This window comes from Platalea leucorodia (assembly GCF_965183815.1).
Source record: "Platalea leucorodia genome assembly, chromosome: 4".
NCBI lineage: Eukaryota > Metazoa > Chordata > Aves > Pelecaniformes > Threskiornithidae > Platalea > Platalea leucorodia.
Window position 1 is genome coordinate 60,668,141 of NC_138826.1, and position 17,342 is coordinate 60,685,482.

The following is a 17,342-nucleotide window of genomic DNA, read 5'->3' on the forward strand; positions in this document are numbered from 1 at the left end:
TTGTTCCCAAATAAAGCTGACAAATGCTGTTCTCCTGCATTTCTGTATTGTGCTTTTGGCACATTGGACCCAACTGTGAGTATCCACAGGACTTCAGACGTGTCCTTGGCTTTCCTTGCCTGTTGTGGCCATACTTGAAGGATCTCATGGTGGTAGGTGTGGGACACACACCGCCCAAAATTCATGACCAAGTGGAGACTGGGCTACCTTATTCAAATATTGAAGAGGGAACTTGTTGGTGTGGTCTGTGTTTATGGCTGCCTGTATGCTGTCTGCTCTTTTTCCAGTGCCTGGCGGAATCCAGGTGTATTCTTATTTTCTCAGCAATAAACCCCGTGGGGAAAAATGTGGCTGCCTCCATGCACCAAGCCCAGTACCAAGTCCAGTACCGTTTCATATGGAGCTGCCTGTTGCACTGGGCACAGAGGAAGCCCCCTCCTCTCTGTGGAAAGATGACAGGCTGGGGGTCACGTCTGCAAGGGGTGCTCCAGGCCTGGAACCTCAGGAGGCACCTCCTCAAAGTGCTGAGGGTTGAAAACACAGCAGGGCACCTCTAGAAGAGACTGGTGAGGTCAGAGGGAGCTGAGGAGGGAAGGTGGCGATGGTGGTGGCTGAGTGGGTCCAGAAGAGGGGCAGACTTTGGACTGCGTCAGGTGGTATCTTAACAGTTGGAAAAACTTTATGGCAGAGGGAAAAAAGAGACTGGGAACGAAGGAGTCGGAGGATTTTTCCAAACTTTGGTGAAGGAACAGCACAAAAAATGCAGGCAGGCAGCGAGGGGCAAAGTCTTTTCTCCGAACTCACGTATTAAGGAGAGGGGCGTCCAAAGGGAGAAGAAAATGACTGCCTGTCGGGGAGGATGTAACACAGTGGGTGGCTGTGGCTGCTGTGGGAGAGCCAAATTGTTCCTAGCTGGAAACAAGAAGTTATCTGAGTCCCCATCTGGCCTGAGAACATATAGGGGCACAGTAGGATTAGATGTTCAGGAAAAGAGCCAGGAGGTGTGTGAATAGGCTTTCTCATAGAAGCAGCAGGCAAAGCGGAGAGGGGAGCAGTGGGGATGAGTAATGCTGTGTTGTCGCTTTGTCTGGGAAGGGAGAAGCTGAAGCTCATGGAACGAAACTTTGGGCACCAGTTTAATCTACCACGTGTTCCCAGCTGAAAAGGTTTGATTCCATAACCAGGGTGTTTTCTCCCTTTTTGAAAATGAAGCCACAAGTGCCGCATCTCCCCTGCTGGTCTGTATGCGTCCCAGCCCTGTTCCCCATTGCAGCGTCCCAGCTTCTGTCCTTCATGTTGGCCTATTCAGGAGTCAGAGGACAGGAGCAGAGTCAGAGCCCTGGTCCAGGCGTCCCTGAGGTGGAGGCTGGTGACGGGGTCAAGGCTGCGGGCTGGCACTCAGGGCATTCCCCTCCTGGGGTTAGGTGCAAGGAGGTTGACTCCCTGATTGTGATCTTCCCCCGCCCCCATGAGTGAAACAGGTCTAACACAAAACCAGGTAAAACACAAATATTAGTAGAAATAGGCTGGCTCTTGGAGCCACTTTGCATTAAAAGAATAAAAGCAAAGAATTAGCTAAGTCCTCTCCTGTCAGCTTCTCATGACATCCTCAATAAGCCCAGACTTAAGCATCATTGTACTTGATAATATGCCCTGGACTGCAGCAAATTGGAACGTGCCAAGGACTGTGACAGATCAAACACATTTCATTAAGTATGTGTTATTTTCTCTCTCACATTTGACAGTGCGTGGAGCTCTGCTCCTCTCAAAGATGAGGAGGCTGTGCTGCAGCATCTGAATGAACTGATTAGCCAGCTGGCAGGCCTTGCTGCAAGCAGGCAGTGGAGAAAGGGGCCTTGCCTGGGCTTCAGAAGCTGAGAAAAGACTGGCGGGAGGACCTGGTGTTTCCACCTCCCGGTCCAACCTGATAGGCAAGCTAAGGGAAGGGGGCAAAGTTGGGACTGGGAGGACCTCCATGCTGGTGAGCTGTTGGTGAGCTGCAGAGCTGCTAGCTCTGCACCAGCCAGCATTTAGGGTGTGTGCCTTGATTTCTGGGTTGCACCACCTTCTTTAAATGTGGGGTTAGAGGTTTGCATAAGCCTGTTAGAGGACTGATCTAACACCACGCTCATGTGTAGATCCACACATGCTGTAGTACATGGTGGGTTTGGGGCAGCGCAAGCCATACCAGTAAGTAGGTGCTTTCCGGCATACGGTCCATAAAGGGCAAGGGCTGGGGAAAAAAGGGAGGTTGCTTTCTTAGTGCCCTTGTGCATCTGCATTTGACACTGAAACTGGTTGTGCCCACAGCAGTATTGCCCATGTGTAAGCCCTTTTTGGAAATAACTCTAAAAAACTCTCAAATTTAATAGGGGACCAGAATCTTTCTGCAATGTTTTTGAAAAGGCAGCTATATAGCCTGGAGGATCGTCTTTGCTGACCCCTGACTGCCCTCCTCTGAGGTTTATGCTCCCCTGTTCTTGCTGCAGCCCCTCTTACTAAAGGCAGTGTTAATGCCTTGCATGGGATTCAGAGACTGTGGAAATCTGCTGCTGATTTCAAAGGGAATAGGACTGGCCCTTCAGCACCAAGGCAGATGGGAAAACAAAGACTGTTGTTGCCCTGGGCATTTAGAGAGCAATTGGTGTATTACACTGTGAGATCTGGTTTCCTTTCTTTACTTGAATGACAGAGGGAGGAAACATGCCTTGTGCCAAAAACTGCTTGTTTTGCTATGAACATTCATTAAAAGTTGTCTTTTCATATGCAAGCATCTTTCTTTGCCCCAGGGCCTGATATATCCAGAGGGGGTTAGCATTTAGAAAATAATTTCATTTGCACTGGGCAACTTACAGAAGCGAAAGAGACAGTGGTAATGATGCTGTCTTGTGTGGAGTAAGCACAAGCATGGCCAACCAGTTCCTGCTCTTGCTTCCCCCTTGCCTCATTGAAAACTACACCAAAACAAGTGCCATGGTGTTTCTAAGCCTACTGGGCCAGTTTGATGTTAGGACCACACTTGCTCTTATTCCCAGTAAGCTCAGACTCCCTGGTAGTCCCTGCTCTGCATGAGATGGCTCATACCCTGATGCTAGCCCAGAGGGAGATGACTGGAGAGAGACTAGGCACAAGGAGGGAGGGAATGGTTTGCCATCCTGGTCCTGGTGCACCATCCTGGTGCAAAATGTTGATGGATAGGTTTGGTGGTCCTATCAGGTAGAGGGCATCAAGCATGGTGAGGTCTTGTTCATTGTGCTGACTGGGAGAGGTCCCTGGACTGAGCCACCTCCAGAGCCGTGCTTGGACTTTGCCTGGGAGAAAGCAAGCTGACGTAGTCCAGAGCAGCTCTGGGGACAGAGGAAGAAGAGTTAAGTAGTGTGGGTGATGCAGATTGCTGTCCCTCCTGCTCCCTGGAGATGGGGATGTCCCCTTAGGAGGCATGGAGAGCAGGATAGGTGTGCTATTAAAAACCCTATCAAACCACCAGCAAACTGAATTTGTAAGTTAATGTGAAGGGCCAAAGCCCTGATTTCTTAGCACTCGCAGCTGGTAGGAATGAAAGCCTTTAGCAGAGATGCTGCTGCTTTGGAGAGGCTTTTTTCCAGTGTAGTTTCCTAATCCCAACATGGAAATGCGTATCCCTTGCTGCTGCCAGTCACCCCTTCAAAGTCCAGCTTCTGCTCAGTGATGCCAGCAGAGAGATGGAGCTACAGTTAGGGGTTTCCTGGCATAGTTCATCAGCTACCCTGCTCATGTTAGGTCTGTGCTTTCTGGCTGGACTCACATGTGCAGCCCTACCTTAGGTAACTCATTAGAGCAAGCTTTTGAGGAGAATTTTTTTAGCTAAGTCAAAAGGAACTTTCTCTCTTCACACTTTAGTTTCTTCTCATAATCAAATGCCTGTAAACAATACGAAAACGTTGTCAACAAGATGATTCAATCTGGTCTGTGTGAATTTTGGCTAGATTCAAATTAACCAATTAAAGGACTTTGTGTATGATAGAAAATTGTATCTTGTAACAAGCAGCCACTAACTTTGCTTAATTAAGATGATGCTAAACGTAATTCAGGATTTAGTATAGACCGGAGAAGGTCTTCCTTGTACCACCCTACAGGCCCAGCCGCATTCAGTGTGCCTTCTCCAACAGTGTTTCCACGGCTGGGCTTTTTCCTACCAACCTTTTCATTGCAATAATTGAGCTTGTCTAATCTTAGTACACCCTTTCCCAGACCTGGAACACCTCACAAGTATGAGGTCCTTTTGCTCATCTCGGGGGCTTTGTTTCCTTGCTCTGTATTCTTTGCAGGGTTGGGCACGGAGGGGGAGGTTTGCTGGTCATGCCTGTTTGCTGTTGAAGGCAGCCTCAATCAAATAAGTGTGTGTGCACCTTACTGAGGTGGCAGGCTGTATGGTGGTGTAACATGGTGTCCAGGGGGTCAAAGACAGTGCTTCTGACAATACCTTGAAATAAGATGGTAGGTCGCCCATTCTCGTTTAGACTCTTAGTCCGCAAGATTTCTTTCCTGCTCTCTGAAACCACTCCAGAAGGAGACAGTTGCTGTATAAAGCACATGGGGAAGGGAAACTCCTGCCTCCATGTGCTGCTTCAGCTCCAGCTCCTTTTCTCTTCCTCTGAACTGCTGTTTCCAAAGTCCCAGCCAAGCTTCCAGCAGCAGTGGAGATGCAGAGCATTTAGTCAGCATGTGGAGGGGCAGATGGAGGTACAGTAAGGCTAGTGGTCTGGGAAGGATGAGGAAGGGTGCTGCGGGGGGGGAAGGGTGAATTCGGGGTGAGTCCAGTGAAAGAATGATGCAGGTGGGTCCTTCTGATCTGACCAGTGACCTTTCCTCTGTCCCTTCAGAACAGACTTTCTGTCCCACAGACATAACCTGGGGAAAATGCTTTATCCTGACGCTAAATAAGCCATTTTCCCAAGGATGAGGAGAACCTCGTGGTGATTCTAGGAACACATCTGTTGTGGTGACTGGTCCCCTGCCTCCTCTTCCCACCAGCATGTCCCACAGCAGCTCCCTATGTCCCATGCTCTCTTTTTCCTCTGTCCCACAGAGCCATGACAAGAGCTGCGGCTAAGGAAGGAGAGCCCAATGGGGCCATCGCAGTTCCTGAAGAGATAAAAAAGGAGGAAATGGAAGAGAGAGGCCAGTGGGGCAGCAAAATGGAGTTTGTGCTGTCTGTGGCCGGGGAAATCATCGGTCTGGGTAACGTGTGGAGATTCCCATACCTCTGCTACAAGAATGGTGGTGGTAAGTTCATAGCATGCATGAGCTGTCCTAGGTCTGTAGGCATGGCAAAAGATACACATGTGCCTGGACCCATTTCTCACATGCCTTATGTGCCCCTACATGCGCTCCCTTGCCCTGTCCTCCAGCAAGTTAGCTCCTGCCAAAACCAGGAGGAATAGCACTGAGGGGTGAATCCAGTTCCCCAGTGGGTACTGTTTCTCAAAGCAGCTGTCCCAAGTTTGGATGCTGAATTGAACTTTAGTAACTCTTCAAGGCTCTTGGGCATCTCAAGAGACAGATAGTCTTCCAAAACCATCAGAAAACTGTGAGTGGTCAAAAAGCCATCAGCAACCTCCTCCTACATAATTCTCTTTTCCTGCCCTCTGTGTCACCCCCACCTCCCTCAGGCCCTTGTTACAGAGGAGGAAAGGCTTTGATGGCATTGGTATCCTTGCCAAGGCCTGGAACCCTCTTCGTTGCACCTGCGTGTCCACTTCCTTCTCCAGGGCACTTGATCTCCTACCAGCTCTTCTCATAGGGCTGGCTGTCCTGTGGTTATTAGAGAAACACAGTTTTTTGTTGTGTCAGTACAACTCGATCAGTTCCAGAAATGAGGGAGGGTACCAGATACCCAACGCTGAAGCACCTTGACTTGTCATATAGACAAATACAAGATGGAAGGGCCATCTTTGAGAACATGCATGTGAAGGATTTTCTCAGAGGACAGGAGGAAGAAGGACATTGCTACCTCTTCCCCAGGAACGGTTCTCCCAGTGGTCAACCTGCTGCTAGGGAAATCTGTCCCCAGGAAGAGTTTGTTCCCCTTTCCTTTTGTTTCTTACGTGACTATCATTTTCCAATAACACTGCAATAAGATCACTACATGGTTAAAAATTAAACTTTCTCATAACAATAAAATGAAACTGGGAAAGAGGAAGGGAATAATTGACTGTCACTAACTTTTCTTGGTGAATCAAAATCTAACTGTATAAAAGAAAAGGAGGAATAATAAATTACATGTCAAATACAGCAATAACTTATCTTTTGTTATTGTTCTCTAGAGACACCTTGAAATAACGCTTTGGGACTTGCATGTTCCCCCCACTTTAAACTTCCTTTCTTTGCAGACCATGCCACAAAGGCCTTTCTTTCCCAGGGTGCTGTGAGCTGTCACCAATGGATGGGTGATTCAGCTGTTGTTCTTCCCAGGACTACCAAATTCCTGTCTCCTGTGCTGTTACTGGAGTTTATCCAAATCCAGCAGGAGTCAATACAATGTCTCCTCTGAACCAAATGAGGGTTGAATAAGAGGATGGTTAAAGAAAATGGAAGGAGTTTTTCTTGAACCTGGGATGGTTTTTAGCAGATCCTCCAGTCTCCTCTGAGTTTTTGATGGTAGGCACTGGAGGTGCCAAAAGCAAGTCGGACCGGTACGGGTTAGTAAACACTAGTGGTGCATCTGATTGAACAGCCCATTCTGCAGTGATGCTTTGAGAGAGAAGTCATGGTTTTTGCATGGAAAATACTTTCCTGAGCTCAGATGATATCTTTGCATAGTTTATGCCTATGGTATCTGGTTCAGTAGTCTTTGCAATTTGTATGCTAATTAGTGTAAGTGAAAAGGCTACTTTTGTTCATTTTAGATATCTATTTAATAACTTTTTTTTTTTTAATTAAACTACTCTGGAATATCTAAGGCTGTGATTCAGAGGCCAACAAGGCTAGGCTTGGGAAAGATTAGGATGGGAGAGTCCTTCCCTCACAGCTTACACACTGCCATTGCAGAAAGTATGCTGCTACTGTAGAAGGTACATATCTCTCTCTAGTGCTCTAGGGAACCAGATGGCCAACAAACTAGTATGGGACAAGGCACTGTCTTTCCCATGACACTCAAAGATATTTTCACCACTGAAAAGGTTCTTGAAATTGCAAAAAAGACATTTTCCACCTATAAATGCCCCCCCCTGCACACACACCCTGACCCAAACTGGAGACTGCTGTCTTGTCACCTTTCTCCACCTTCAGATAGTGAGGTGGTTATAAAGCTGTAAAGACAGGCATCATAAAAATGATTGTGCTAACTTGCTGTAAAGCAATTGAGTGTAAACTTATCTATGGTTGCACTTTCAAATCTGATCTAATTGCTCAGCATCCTGAAGTTGTTATTGACTTGTCAGGAAAGAGGGTCTGTTTCTGGGGGTCCCTCTCAGGGCTGAGTCTCCTCCAGTGGAGCAGCAAACTGGGGAGGAGATCACAACTGGAGTTTCAGCTGGTAGCCGCTCTGGGATGGTTAAGAAAGACAAGGCAATAGAGGTGTGAGAAAGCCCTCATTACTCAGACCAAAATGAATCAACCTCTGGGACAAACAGTATCAGAGGAGAGGGTCTGGGACCTGCTGAAAGGCTCATCTGTGTGCAGGATAATAATGCTGCCTTGCAGATTTGGCGTGCAGATAGATGTCTTAAGCAGCAGCTGCCTCTGGTTCAGCACACGCAGTTCCCATTCCCTGCTCTGCAAACCTGGACAGACGCTGTGAAGCAGCCTCCCTCCCTCTGGCCCCAGGTCCCCTGCAGCTACCGCACAGCTGTGTTTAGGGGAAATTTGGATGTTGCTTGTTATTGTAACATTGTTGGCTTAAAAACAAGGGGAAGTGTTCCTAGTTGCTAGTTGTCATGGGAAGGCATTTCAGTGCGAATGCCTGTGCTGGCAGGGGAGGAGAGGGCCTGGGGGACAACATCGGGCTCAGCTGAGAAAGGGGCCCTCGTCTTGGCTGCAAACAGCCGAGATGCTCTCCAGGCACTGGCGGTGGGAGGTACTCGGGGCCCAAAGTTTACTGTATGGGATGACAAGTCCTCAACAGTTGTTCCAGCGAGGAAGGCAGTCGCCTTGGCCCATTTGGAGGGGAGTGAGAGTTTGAAAACCTACACTACTGATGGGGACAAAGACTGGGAGGTGGTAGAAGGAAGGTCAGCAGTGAAACTGAGATCTCAGGAGCAGTTTTGAGCAGAACAGCTCAACATTGGGTGTTTCAGTTTGGCAGCAGAACTGAAAAGAAGGAAAAAAAGGTTCAGACTGCTGAACAGGGCATTACACCTTTTTCTTTTTGGTTTGTCTTTTCTGAGGCATTTTGTTGCTCATTGTTTCTGGAAAAAAACCCTGGTCTCTTTCCCCTTCCTCTTCCATTTCATCAAGGGTTAATCTGAAGGTTATTTGAGGCTGATCTCTCTTAAGACATTTCTCTGTATTTTAATAAAAAATTGAATTTGAAGAAAGAAGTTAAACTTTTTCATTTTGAAAATGCTGGAAAGATACTCTGTTGCCCTCCTCCTATTTCTATTCTTTTGGTGCAAATTGCTTTTCAAATTTGACGCGAAATATGTCTCAAGCAAATTTATATCCCAGCAAATTTGTTACTTACCAAGAAATGTCACCAGCCTCCACATTTTTATCCTCTGGGCAAGTGGGAGTTTTGCTGTGACTCCTGGGAAAGGCAGAACAAATGTGGTTATATGAAACAAGGAGTCCTTTTGCTTTGCCCGACTCCTGCTGAAAGCTAGAATGAGGTCAGGAGAGTGAAGCAGGGAGAACTTCTCCAGTGTTGCCTTTTTTTATCCCCTTGCCTGGTTACTCCTTACCTCTAGGTTTTGGCCAAGACCAAACGCAGAAGTACTGCAGTAGCATGAGACAGACCACGCTTGTATTTTTTTTCTGAGAAATGATGGTGTTGGAGACCTTGTTTTTTTAGCAGAGGTTGCACAGTTAATTCAGAGAAATATTTGTGTTTATCTAGCTGATTCTGGCTGTGGCCCCAGGTACCTGGCAAGGGGTGGTGGGGATAAGGTTTTAAAGAGGTTTCTGGGGCAGCATCTCACCCCTCTCTGCAGGAGCCTTCCTCATCCCTTACCTCATCTTCCTCTTCACCTGCGGGATCCCCCTGTTCTTCCTGGAGACGGCGCTGGGGCAGTACACGAGCCAGGGAGGGGTCACTGCCTGGAGGAAGATCTGTCCCATCTTTGAAGGTGAGTCAAGTTACTGGAATTGCTGACAGCACTTTCTAATAATTAGTGACTCAGAGCCTTTTTTTGGAAGTGTTATGCTGTTTTTTTTCTTTCTCCTCTATCCTCCCTCCCTTCCTGTATCTCCCAGCCTTGTTATCCCTCCTGGTGCCTGCTGTGCGTGCAGGGGCAGCGCCCTGACTCCCCTGTAGGTTGGGAGGGCTTGTGATACTGGCTGGGGGCTGTGCTGGTCCAGGCGAGCTACGGTCTCTGCTTTGAGATGCTCAGAGCCCGGGAGAGAGGAGAGCAGGATGGCCAGCAAGCAGGAGGAGGATGAGGATGGAAGTGTCAATACACAAATGCCTGCATGTAGTCCAGGACAAATACTGAAGAGAGAAGAGGATGAGGAACCTACCTGGCTTATGGCGCTTTCCTTGCCCATTGCTGTGCTCAAGGCTGCCGTGGCAGCATTTGCAGGCTGGCATCCTGCAGACTGAGGGGGATCACAATGCATGCACCAGTCTGACAGCCCAGAGATGGGCTGGGGTGGTGCTTAGGGCACAGGTATAAGAAACAGGACTCCTGGGACCCTGGGGAAGGTTGTTTAATAGCATTAATATGTTAACGAATCTAATGTCCGCAATTCTGTCCAGAGGAGAGCTTATTACCCACGTTTTGCAGACAGAGAAACTTGTGCTCAGGCAGATTAAAGGCCTGGCTAGTTTGCTCAAGCACAGGTGTGCAGTGCTGTTTGAAACTGGGGAGTCCGGGACCTCCTGTGCTGAAGACCCCTGGGCTCTGGCATGGGGCCTGGAGGCGGACAGCAGTGGCATCTCAGAGTGCACTGACAACCAGTTTTAAACAAATGAATTGGGCCTTTCTGACCCGATTACTGTTCTGATGTCTCAGTGAGTGAAGGGCACAAGCAGGACCCAAGACCAGAGCTCAGCTCTTAAGTCTGTACTTTTTTTACACCATACTTTATGCATGATGTATATCAGCTGTGAGAACCATTTTTGCCTGAGTCCTTCCAGAAGGAAGAAACTCACCCACAATTCTTTTCTTTAAAGGCTAGAGCTGGCTTTTCTGCAGGAGAGGCAGTGTAATGCAGTGGCATGGTAGTGGTCAGACAAAAGTTTTCCCATCAGTGAAAGGTTTTCTCTCTGTTCCACCATAGACCTGTCTAGAGATACCAACAATGTTTCCTGTCTGCATGCACAGTCACAAAATCCATTCTCTTCCCTGAGGTAGGTCTTGCCCTATTCTCTAGTGAACCATGTGGTTGGTGTTGCACCCTTCTTACCATGACATGGTCTGCGTCTTTGGGGTTAAGCCTGACGTGTTGGGAGTTGGTTGGCAGCCTTATCCTCACCTCCTTTGCTTTCCTTCACAGGAATTGGATATGCCTCACAAGTCATTGAGTGCTACCTGAATATCTACTACATCATCATCCTGTCCTGGGCACTCTTCTACCTGTTCAGCTCCTTCACTGCAGTGCTACCGTGGGCCAGCTGCAATAACCCCTGGAACTCAGGTACACCTTCCCTTGGTCAGCTCCTAGCTCCTTCACAATTCCCAGAAATTATCTGGGTTTTGTAGAAAATGTGTTTTATTCAGATAAAAAGCTCTCATGAGCTGCAATGCGGCTAGGGACTCCTGTAAAGGTGACTGTCTTCATTCATTGTGCCCAAGTGTCAGGAAGGGTGAGTGGTATGACCCTATGCCTAGCAGCAGGGGACAGTAAAACTATTTCCACATGGAGATGTTTTGGGTGTTGAGATTTCACTGAAAAATCTGTATTTTCTGGCAAGTGGGAGAGGCAGGTGGGTTGGGAGAGTTTTCAAGCCAATCTAGAGTCCTCCTCACATGGCAGGAGCTTTTCATTAGCTCTGGTACAACAATTTATCTCACAATTCCCTGACTCTACCCCACTCCTTCGGAGTTACTGGGACAGTTGCTGCCACGTGCTGAACAGTTTCCTTCGTGCACTCAGCTTTTGGCTGAATCGGGCCAGGCCTGCACTGGAGGATTTTGCCAGCACAGGTCTCCCAATGCAGGAACCACTAACACAAAACTCTAAAGGCACCGTTTTTCTGGTCTCATCACATCCATACAAGCCTCTATACCATTATATTGGCCAGGGGTCTCATCTCCTCATGCCCACAGTTCACATAACTGTGTCCAGCAGAGAAGACCTGGCTTTGGTTTTATTCAAGGCACTTGGGCTGTGCCCGGGAAGATGGGGTAGATGTGAGGTAACCCTCACAGATCTGATGTCCTTGACAGGCCTTTTTTACCATGTTGAACAGGTTGTTTTGCTTTCAGTGGAAAGCCAGGATGGAAAAGTCTTTGGCAGCAGCTCAGTTCCCTCCCTTTTTCTCTTGGGTCAGATGATTCATTTCTGTGATGTGTTAAATTTCTCCACCCCATGGGCTATTCACTCACAGCTTCCTTTGCCCCTTCATCCCAGCAGAGGTAACCAGTCTTTTAAAGAGTGGATCTGATTCCTTCAGCTCCCCCCAGCATGGGTTTGTTTGCAAGGAAAGCCACAGATGTTCTCTTAACAGGCAGAAGCTTCCCAGCCAGGGTTTCCTCGGTTTTCCAGTGGATTGTCTTTTGCTTGCCAAATGCAAGATGAGTTGCATTTCTTGGATGCATGGCATCTCCTCTGTTTTTAGTAATTTCACGCTAAGTGACAAGGCTGGGGATGGCAGAGTGGAACATTAAGGCATCTGTGGCATGTGTGAACATATGCGTGCATGTGTGGACAGGGAATGGTGCGTGGTGTGGGAGGAGAATGGGATTTTCTATCCTGGCTACTCATAGTGGCTATCCCTCAATAATCTATATTTTGCAGCCATCTGGTTTCCATTTGGCAGGGAATTGCTCTCTCCTTCCCCTCTCCCCTTCCCAAAGCCCTCTGGCTACTGCTGGATTGGGATTCGCAGCTGGGGAGAGCCAGAGTTTAATGAGATGCTTAATGAGATGCAAGAGTTTAATGAGATGCTCTATAGCATGGGGTGAAGGGTCTGTATGCTGCTAGAGTGAGGGTTAGGGTACAGAGGGGAAGGAGCACCCCTCACGGAGGAGCCTTGGAGAATTTCTCTGGTTCATCACCTTCCTTTTCTTTTGGTAGATCTCTGTGTGGACATTCTGAATAGCTCCAGCTTGGACAACAGGACCTTGCCTGCGAACGCCACCTCCCCAATGATTGAGTTTTGGGAGTATGTGATGGTTTTCCCTCTGTTCAGGCTCCTCTGTCATCCAAAGGCTGCAGCTGTAGGAGTATCCAGGGGGAGGGCTGTGCATCTCTGTAGGACCAAGTGAGGTGCCACATGTTGGACCTCAACATGGGGAGCACAATGAACTGAGCTGCCAAGGAGACTGGCACAGAGCCCAGGGCCACGAGGACTAGTTACACCCCGAAGGCTGCTCGCAGAGTGCCTGACCAGGGGTGCTCATGTGCGCACACACACACAGGCACGTTCCCTTTCTGGCACTGCCCGGGTGAGTGTGGCCACAGAAAGAGGCACCAAAAGAAGATAAGGGCTTGCTGTAAGCAGGGGGTACTCGTGTTGGGTGCTGCAGGCTACTGTTGGCAGGCAAGCATGAGAGGTCAGGGCAGACTGAACAGTCCTTTGCAGTGAAACAGAAAGGGACAAAACTGCCTTTTCCCTTCTTCTGACCATGTCTTGCTTGGTGCCTAAGGGAAGTGGTCCATCAGGCTGCTCAGGCTCATCCCTGGAGAGCAAGGATCTGCTGCACACGGGGGAGATGCCAGAGAGGGGTCTGGGGAGGTTTAGTCATGGGGCTGGAGGCCATAAAGCACCTCTGAAAGAGGGGTCCTACAGCAGGCCAGACAGTGTTCCAAAGGCAGTCATCACTGCAGTGTGGCCAGGTTGAAACTGCTGCAGGTGCCACAGTGCCTCTCCACACTCAACTGAGGAAGGTTTCATAAAGAAGAGGGGTGCCAGGGGCTCAGCTTCAGCAGTATTTCTCTTTTTCATTTATGGCTCTTAAAGTGCCTCTGAGAGGGCTGAGTGCCCTTTGTCCCTTGCAGCCACCACAGGGCACAGATAAGGTGAGATGTGCCCATCGGTGCAGAAAGAGTCCACACAGTGCCAGATCCCCTCTCATGCCCTATTCTTTGCACGTACACTTTAGTGAGAGCTGTGACCCCTCTGAAGTGGTTGTTCAGGTTTTCTGCACAGGTTGCAAGGGCAAGGGGCCCCCAAGGGGCCTGGTTTGAGGAAAAGTGTGTAGAGGAATTGTAAGCGTGGGGTTGGGCTGCTGGGACTGAATAAGCTGCAGTGCTGACCTCTTGTATGGCCCACCTTCGTGATGGTGAGTTTTCAGGGAATGAGGCTGAAGGAAGGGCATAGGAATCATAAAGGCCATTTATGCTTATGTATAGGGTGTCCATAGTGTATGGGGAGGCCAGAGGAAGAGCAGTGAGTGACCATGGGGTGATGATGGCATTGGTGGCCTGCTTTGGACTGAGTAGTGTCTGCTGGGCAGCTGCCAGGGAGGGGGAGCAATGTGGGGACAGGTGGTGATTTTGTGCTGCATGGGTCTGATGGGCACGGTGTCATGGGCTTGGAGAGCGGGAGGGCTCGGGCCGGCTACAGGGCACAGTGGAGCAGCATCAGCAGGAATGACAGAGAGGGGAGCCCTAGGCAGAGCTGGGGTGATTCGCATGGCTGGGAGCCCTGGGCAGATGTGTTGTGGGTAGTCTCTTAAGTCTTTGAATGGGGTAGTACGGGAAAGGTACATACAGATGAGTGGGGTCTGGGGTGTTAATGCTTCTTTCCCTGTCCCTGGACACCGGCAGGAAGCGAGTCCTGGGGCTCACGGATGGTATTCACAAACTGGGCACTGTGCGCTGGGAGCTGGCTCTGTGTCTCCTGCTGGCGTGGATCATCTGCTACTTCTGCATCTGGAAAGGGGTCAAGTCCACAGGCAAAGTAGGAACGGAGATTGTCCTCCTAGTCCATAAGCCTCTTTGTACCCATCTTACATTTCTTCCCCAATCTCTTTTCCCTCTTCGTGAAATAGAGGCGGGAGACACACACAACCAAAGTCAAGCCTAAAACCTGGTGGGACTATACTGATTTACACCGGTTGTGTTTGACCTGTAAGAGGAAGAATAAAAGAGTAGGTCAAACAGGGAGGGGAGAACAGAGAAAGACATGGGAACTGAGGGGTGTCTTGGGTCACCTTTTCCCTTGCACATACTCACAGTGGCTGATGGATATGCCCCAAGTGCCCTTGGGAACCATCCACTCACCAGTGTGTTGTCCTGGTGTGGCGTGCAGGTGTTTTTAACAAGACCCTCTGCAGTGGCAAACTGCCTATCCCTGGCAATAATTAAACTCTTGAGCAAAACAGACAAGCTGCTGCCTGTAACCAGCTCAGTGAACAGATAATGAATCTCTCCTGCTTCTTTATCCTGCAAAATACTTGGGGTGGGAGAGGTGTCTTTGCACTCTCCTTTGTACTCTCCCTCACTCTGCAGTTTTTAGCTCAATGGGTCACTTTTTTTCATTTTGCTAGTTGCCAATGCTCCCTCCTGATGCTGATCCCATAGATCAGGTGGACTGGTTATCCCTCCAGAGTGAATGTGTGATGCCTTGGGGTGGGTGTTAGGGACGCTGCTATGGCCTTGACTTGTTCAGGAGTTGACTTCCTTCCTGAGGCTGCAATGAGACAAGTGGGCTATTAACGATGGTTGGGTCTTGTGGGCATCCAGGGAATGTGCCAATAGCAAAGGGAGGGGAACCAATTTCTGCAACGGCCTTCTTCCTTCAAATCACTATGCCTAATATTGGCAGATGTTCCCTGTAGTACTGGACACCTGTGTTTCAGTGCCAAATCCCATCTCCCACCTTAAAACCGCACTGGGCACCCATTTTTAACAGAGCAAGACAATAGCTTGCTCTGCTTGCTAGGTTTCTCCCAGTCTTTGCCGGTGACTCTGGCTCTTCCTAGTGCTGACCTGCTGTCACCATTTCTCAAGGAGTGAGAGCCAGACTCCACATCTATAGGGAGGGGGGATGCTCCTCATTTTAAATCTTAAATCTCTGATGCTCCCTGGTTCAAATACCACAGTGCCATCTTCACAAGAGGTATCACACTGATCTTGGGAGATTGGATCTGAGAGGCTGTTTGATCTGCATGGAAGTGTAGTTAAGTCATCCCAGGTTCCCTTCAACTCTCAGCCCTCTCTCCACCAAGTCTCTCCTTTGCCCAGTGCTGCCCCGGTGTGCAGAGCTTGCCTTGTCGGAGAAGGCTAAAGAAGTTCAGTCAGGCTGGCTGGGCTGATTGGGTTTGGCAAAGTCAGACCAGAAAGTGAGAGGAGACAATGAAAGCAGGTAGTAGCTGGAATGGTTTTCCTGGGACCACGGAAGATTTTTCCATCACAGGTATTAGACTACAGGTCTTACTCTGTATCCCATAGATGTTATGGACATGGTGCAGCAATACAGGATGTGTTTTTCTGTCCTGAGACATATCACAGGCCAGACAGGCCGGTTGTCTTCTCTACAGGTAGTCATTTTGAGTTTTACAGGGGCACTGTCAAAAAAATCAGCTCCTTCCTTCTTTTTCCTCACTGAGTATGTATTAGGATAAGCAGTAGCAGCTGTGTGGTGCTTCGTTGCTAGCTGGAGTTAAACCACGACAAGGTCCCAGGAATTCTGAGTAGGTGCATAATTTTGGTTCACGGCTGCAGAGTAAACAGGATGTTGTGCTTGACTGAGAGGCTGCTCTAATCGGATAACCTTGCCAGACCCTTGTGTTTATGCTTCTGTGATTTAAGGACTCCAAACTTAAAGAAACAATAGCGACCTCAGGAAAATAATTTCAAATAACTCCGTGAAGACTAATTTTCTTTAAAAGCCTTTTTCTTTTATTCATTTTGCCCACCTTTGTGCTCTTTCCATGTTTTCTTTCCTTATGCATTCAGCTGATGTGTATAAATGTTCCACAGAAGTGATTTCTGAAGGTAGATTTTAGTACTTGTGCCAAAAGTGCTCACATTCTCATTCAGTCGGGGAACAGCAAAAGTGCCACATACTGGTACTTATTCGACCAATTATCACTAAGCAGATGTTACATTAGGCAATGGATTAGAGACAATTAATTCTACTGTAATATTTATTTACATCACACACAAGAAGAAGTGAAAAGAAGGTTTTACAAAAATAATGGTCCACATCTTCTTTAAAGGCTTTGAGTTACCCCCATTTTTTACCTGTAAGCTTGGAGGCATTGAAGGGATGAGAGAGCTGCATGAACACCCCTGGAAATGAGACCCCTCAGAGGTGTCTCAAATTGGGCAGCAAAAGTTGCTATTTAATTTGGAAAACTCTTGCTGGGAATAGGACCATTTTGATAACTCCTCATTAAAACTCAGTGACAGGAAGAGATCTGGGTTTCTTCTGTAGCTCTAGAAAGATGAAGAGAACAGCTGGAGAGCAGGGAAATTACACTGACTGGAAAGAGAAAATAAAGCAGAGCAATCAGTGGCAGAGCCTTGGGTGAGGAACAAAATGTAGATTAACTACATCACCGGTGAGATGTAACCTTGATTAATTTCTTTCCCACCCCTCTTCTACGCTAGCAGTAGCAGCTATAGCCAACAACAGAGTCCAGGGATGTTTGCTGGGGTGGGGGTCTGCAGATGAGATAGATGATGCCTGTACCCCCTCCCCGCTGACCCTCTCTCCTCCCCTTTCCCTGCGCCCGCAGGTCGTTTACTTCGCTGCCACCTTCCCGTACCTGATGCTTATCATCCTACTGGTGCGAGGAGTCACGCTGCCTGGTGCTGTCGAGGGGATCATCTTCTACCTGAAGCCGGACATTTCCAGGCTGGCAGACCCACAGGTGGGTGGGGATCAGGCAGGTGCTGGCCACGGGAAGGTTTCCAGTGCTCTGACCCTTTGATCTGCTGCTAGCTGAGGATCTAGCTATCCTTTTCTCTGAGGGGAGACGGGTGAATCAGTGTGATCTCCTTAAAAGAGCTGAGAGGGGTCTCGTCCTCCTGCACAGCACAGCCTTTTTGCTTGTGCATCTATAGCATATGGGCATATTAGGTCATTTCCA

At 48.6% G+C, this 17,342-nt stretch overlaps 1 protein-coding gene across 1 annotated transcript in view; it reads left to right on the forward strand.

The window, feature by feature from the left end:
- Positions 1-5,072: 5,072 nt before the first annotated feature.
- Positions 5,073-17,342, forward strand: part of SLC6A12 (solute carrier family 6 member 12) — a gene marked incomplete at both ends in the record, with an annotated part of 30,575 nt that continues 18,305 nt past the window's right edge. The window contains 6 exons of the mRNA XM_082309995.1: positions 5,073-5,265; positions 9,129-9,263; positions 10,633-10,773; positions 12,376-12,463; positions 14,071-14,203; positions 16,989-17,123. Coding sequence (XP_082166121.1) covers positions 5,073-5,265; positions 9,129-9,263; positions 10,633-10,773; positions 12,376-12,463; positions 14,071-14,203; positions 16,989-17,123 — 825 coding nt within the window. The remainder of the gene's footprint in view (positions 5,266-9,128; positions 9,264-10,632; positions 10,774-12,375; positions 12,464-14,070; positions 14,204-16,988; positions 17,124-17,342) is intronic.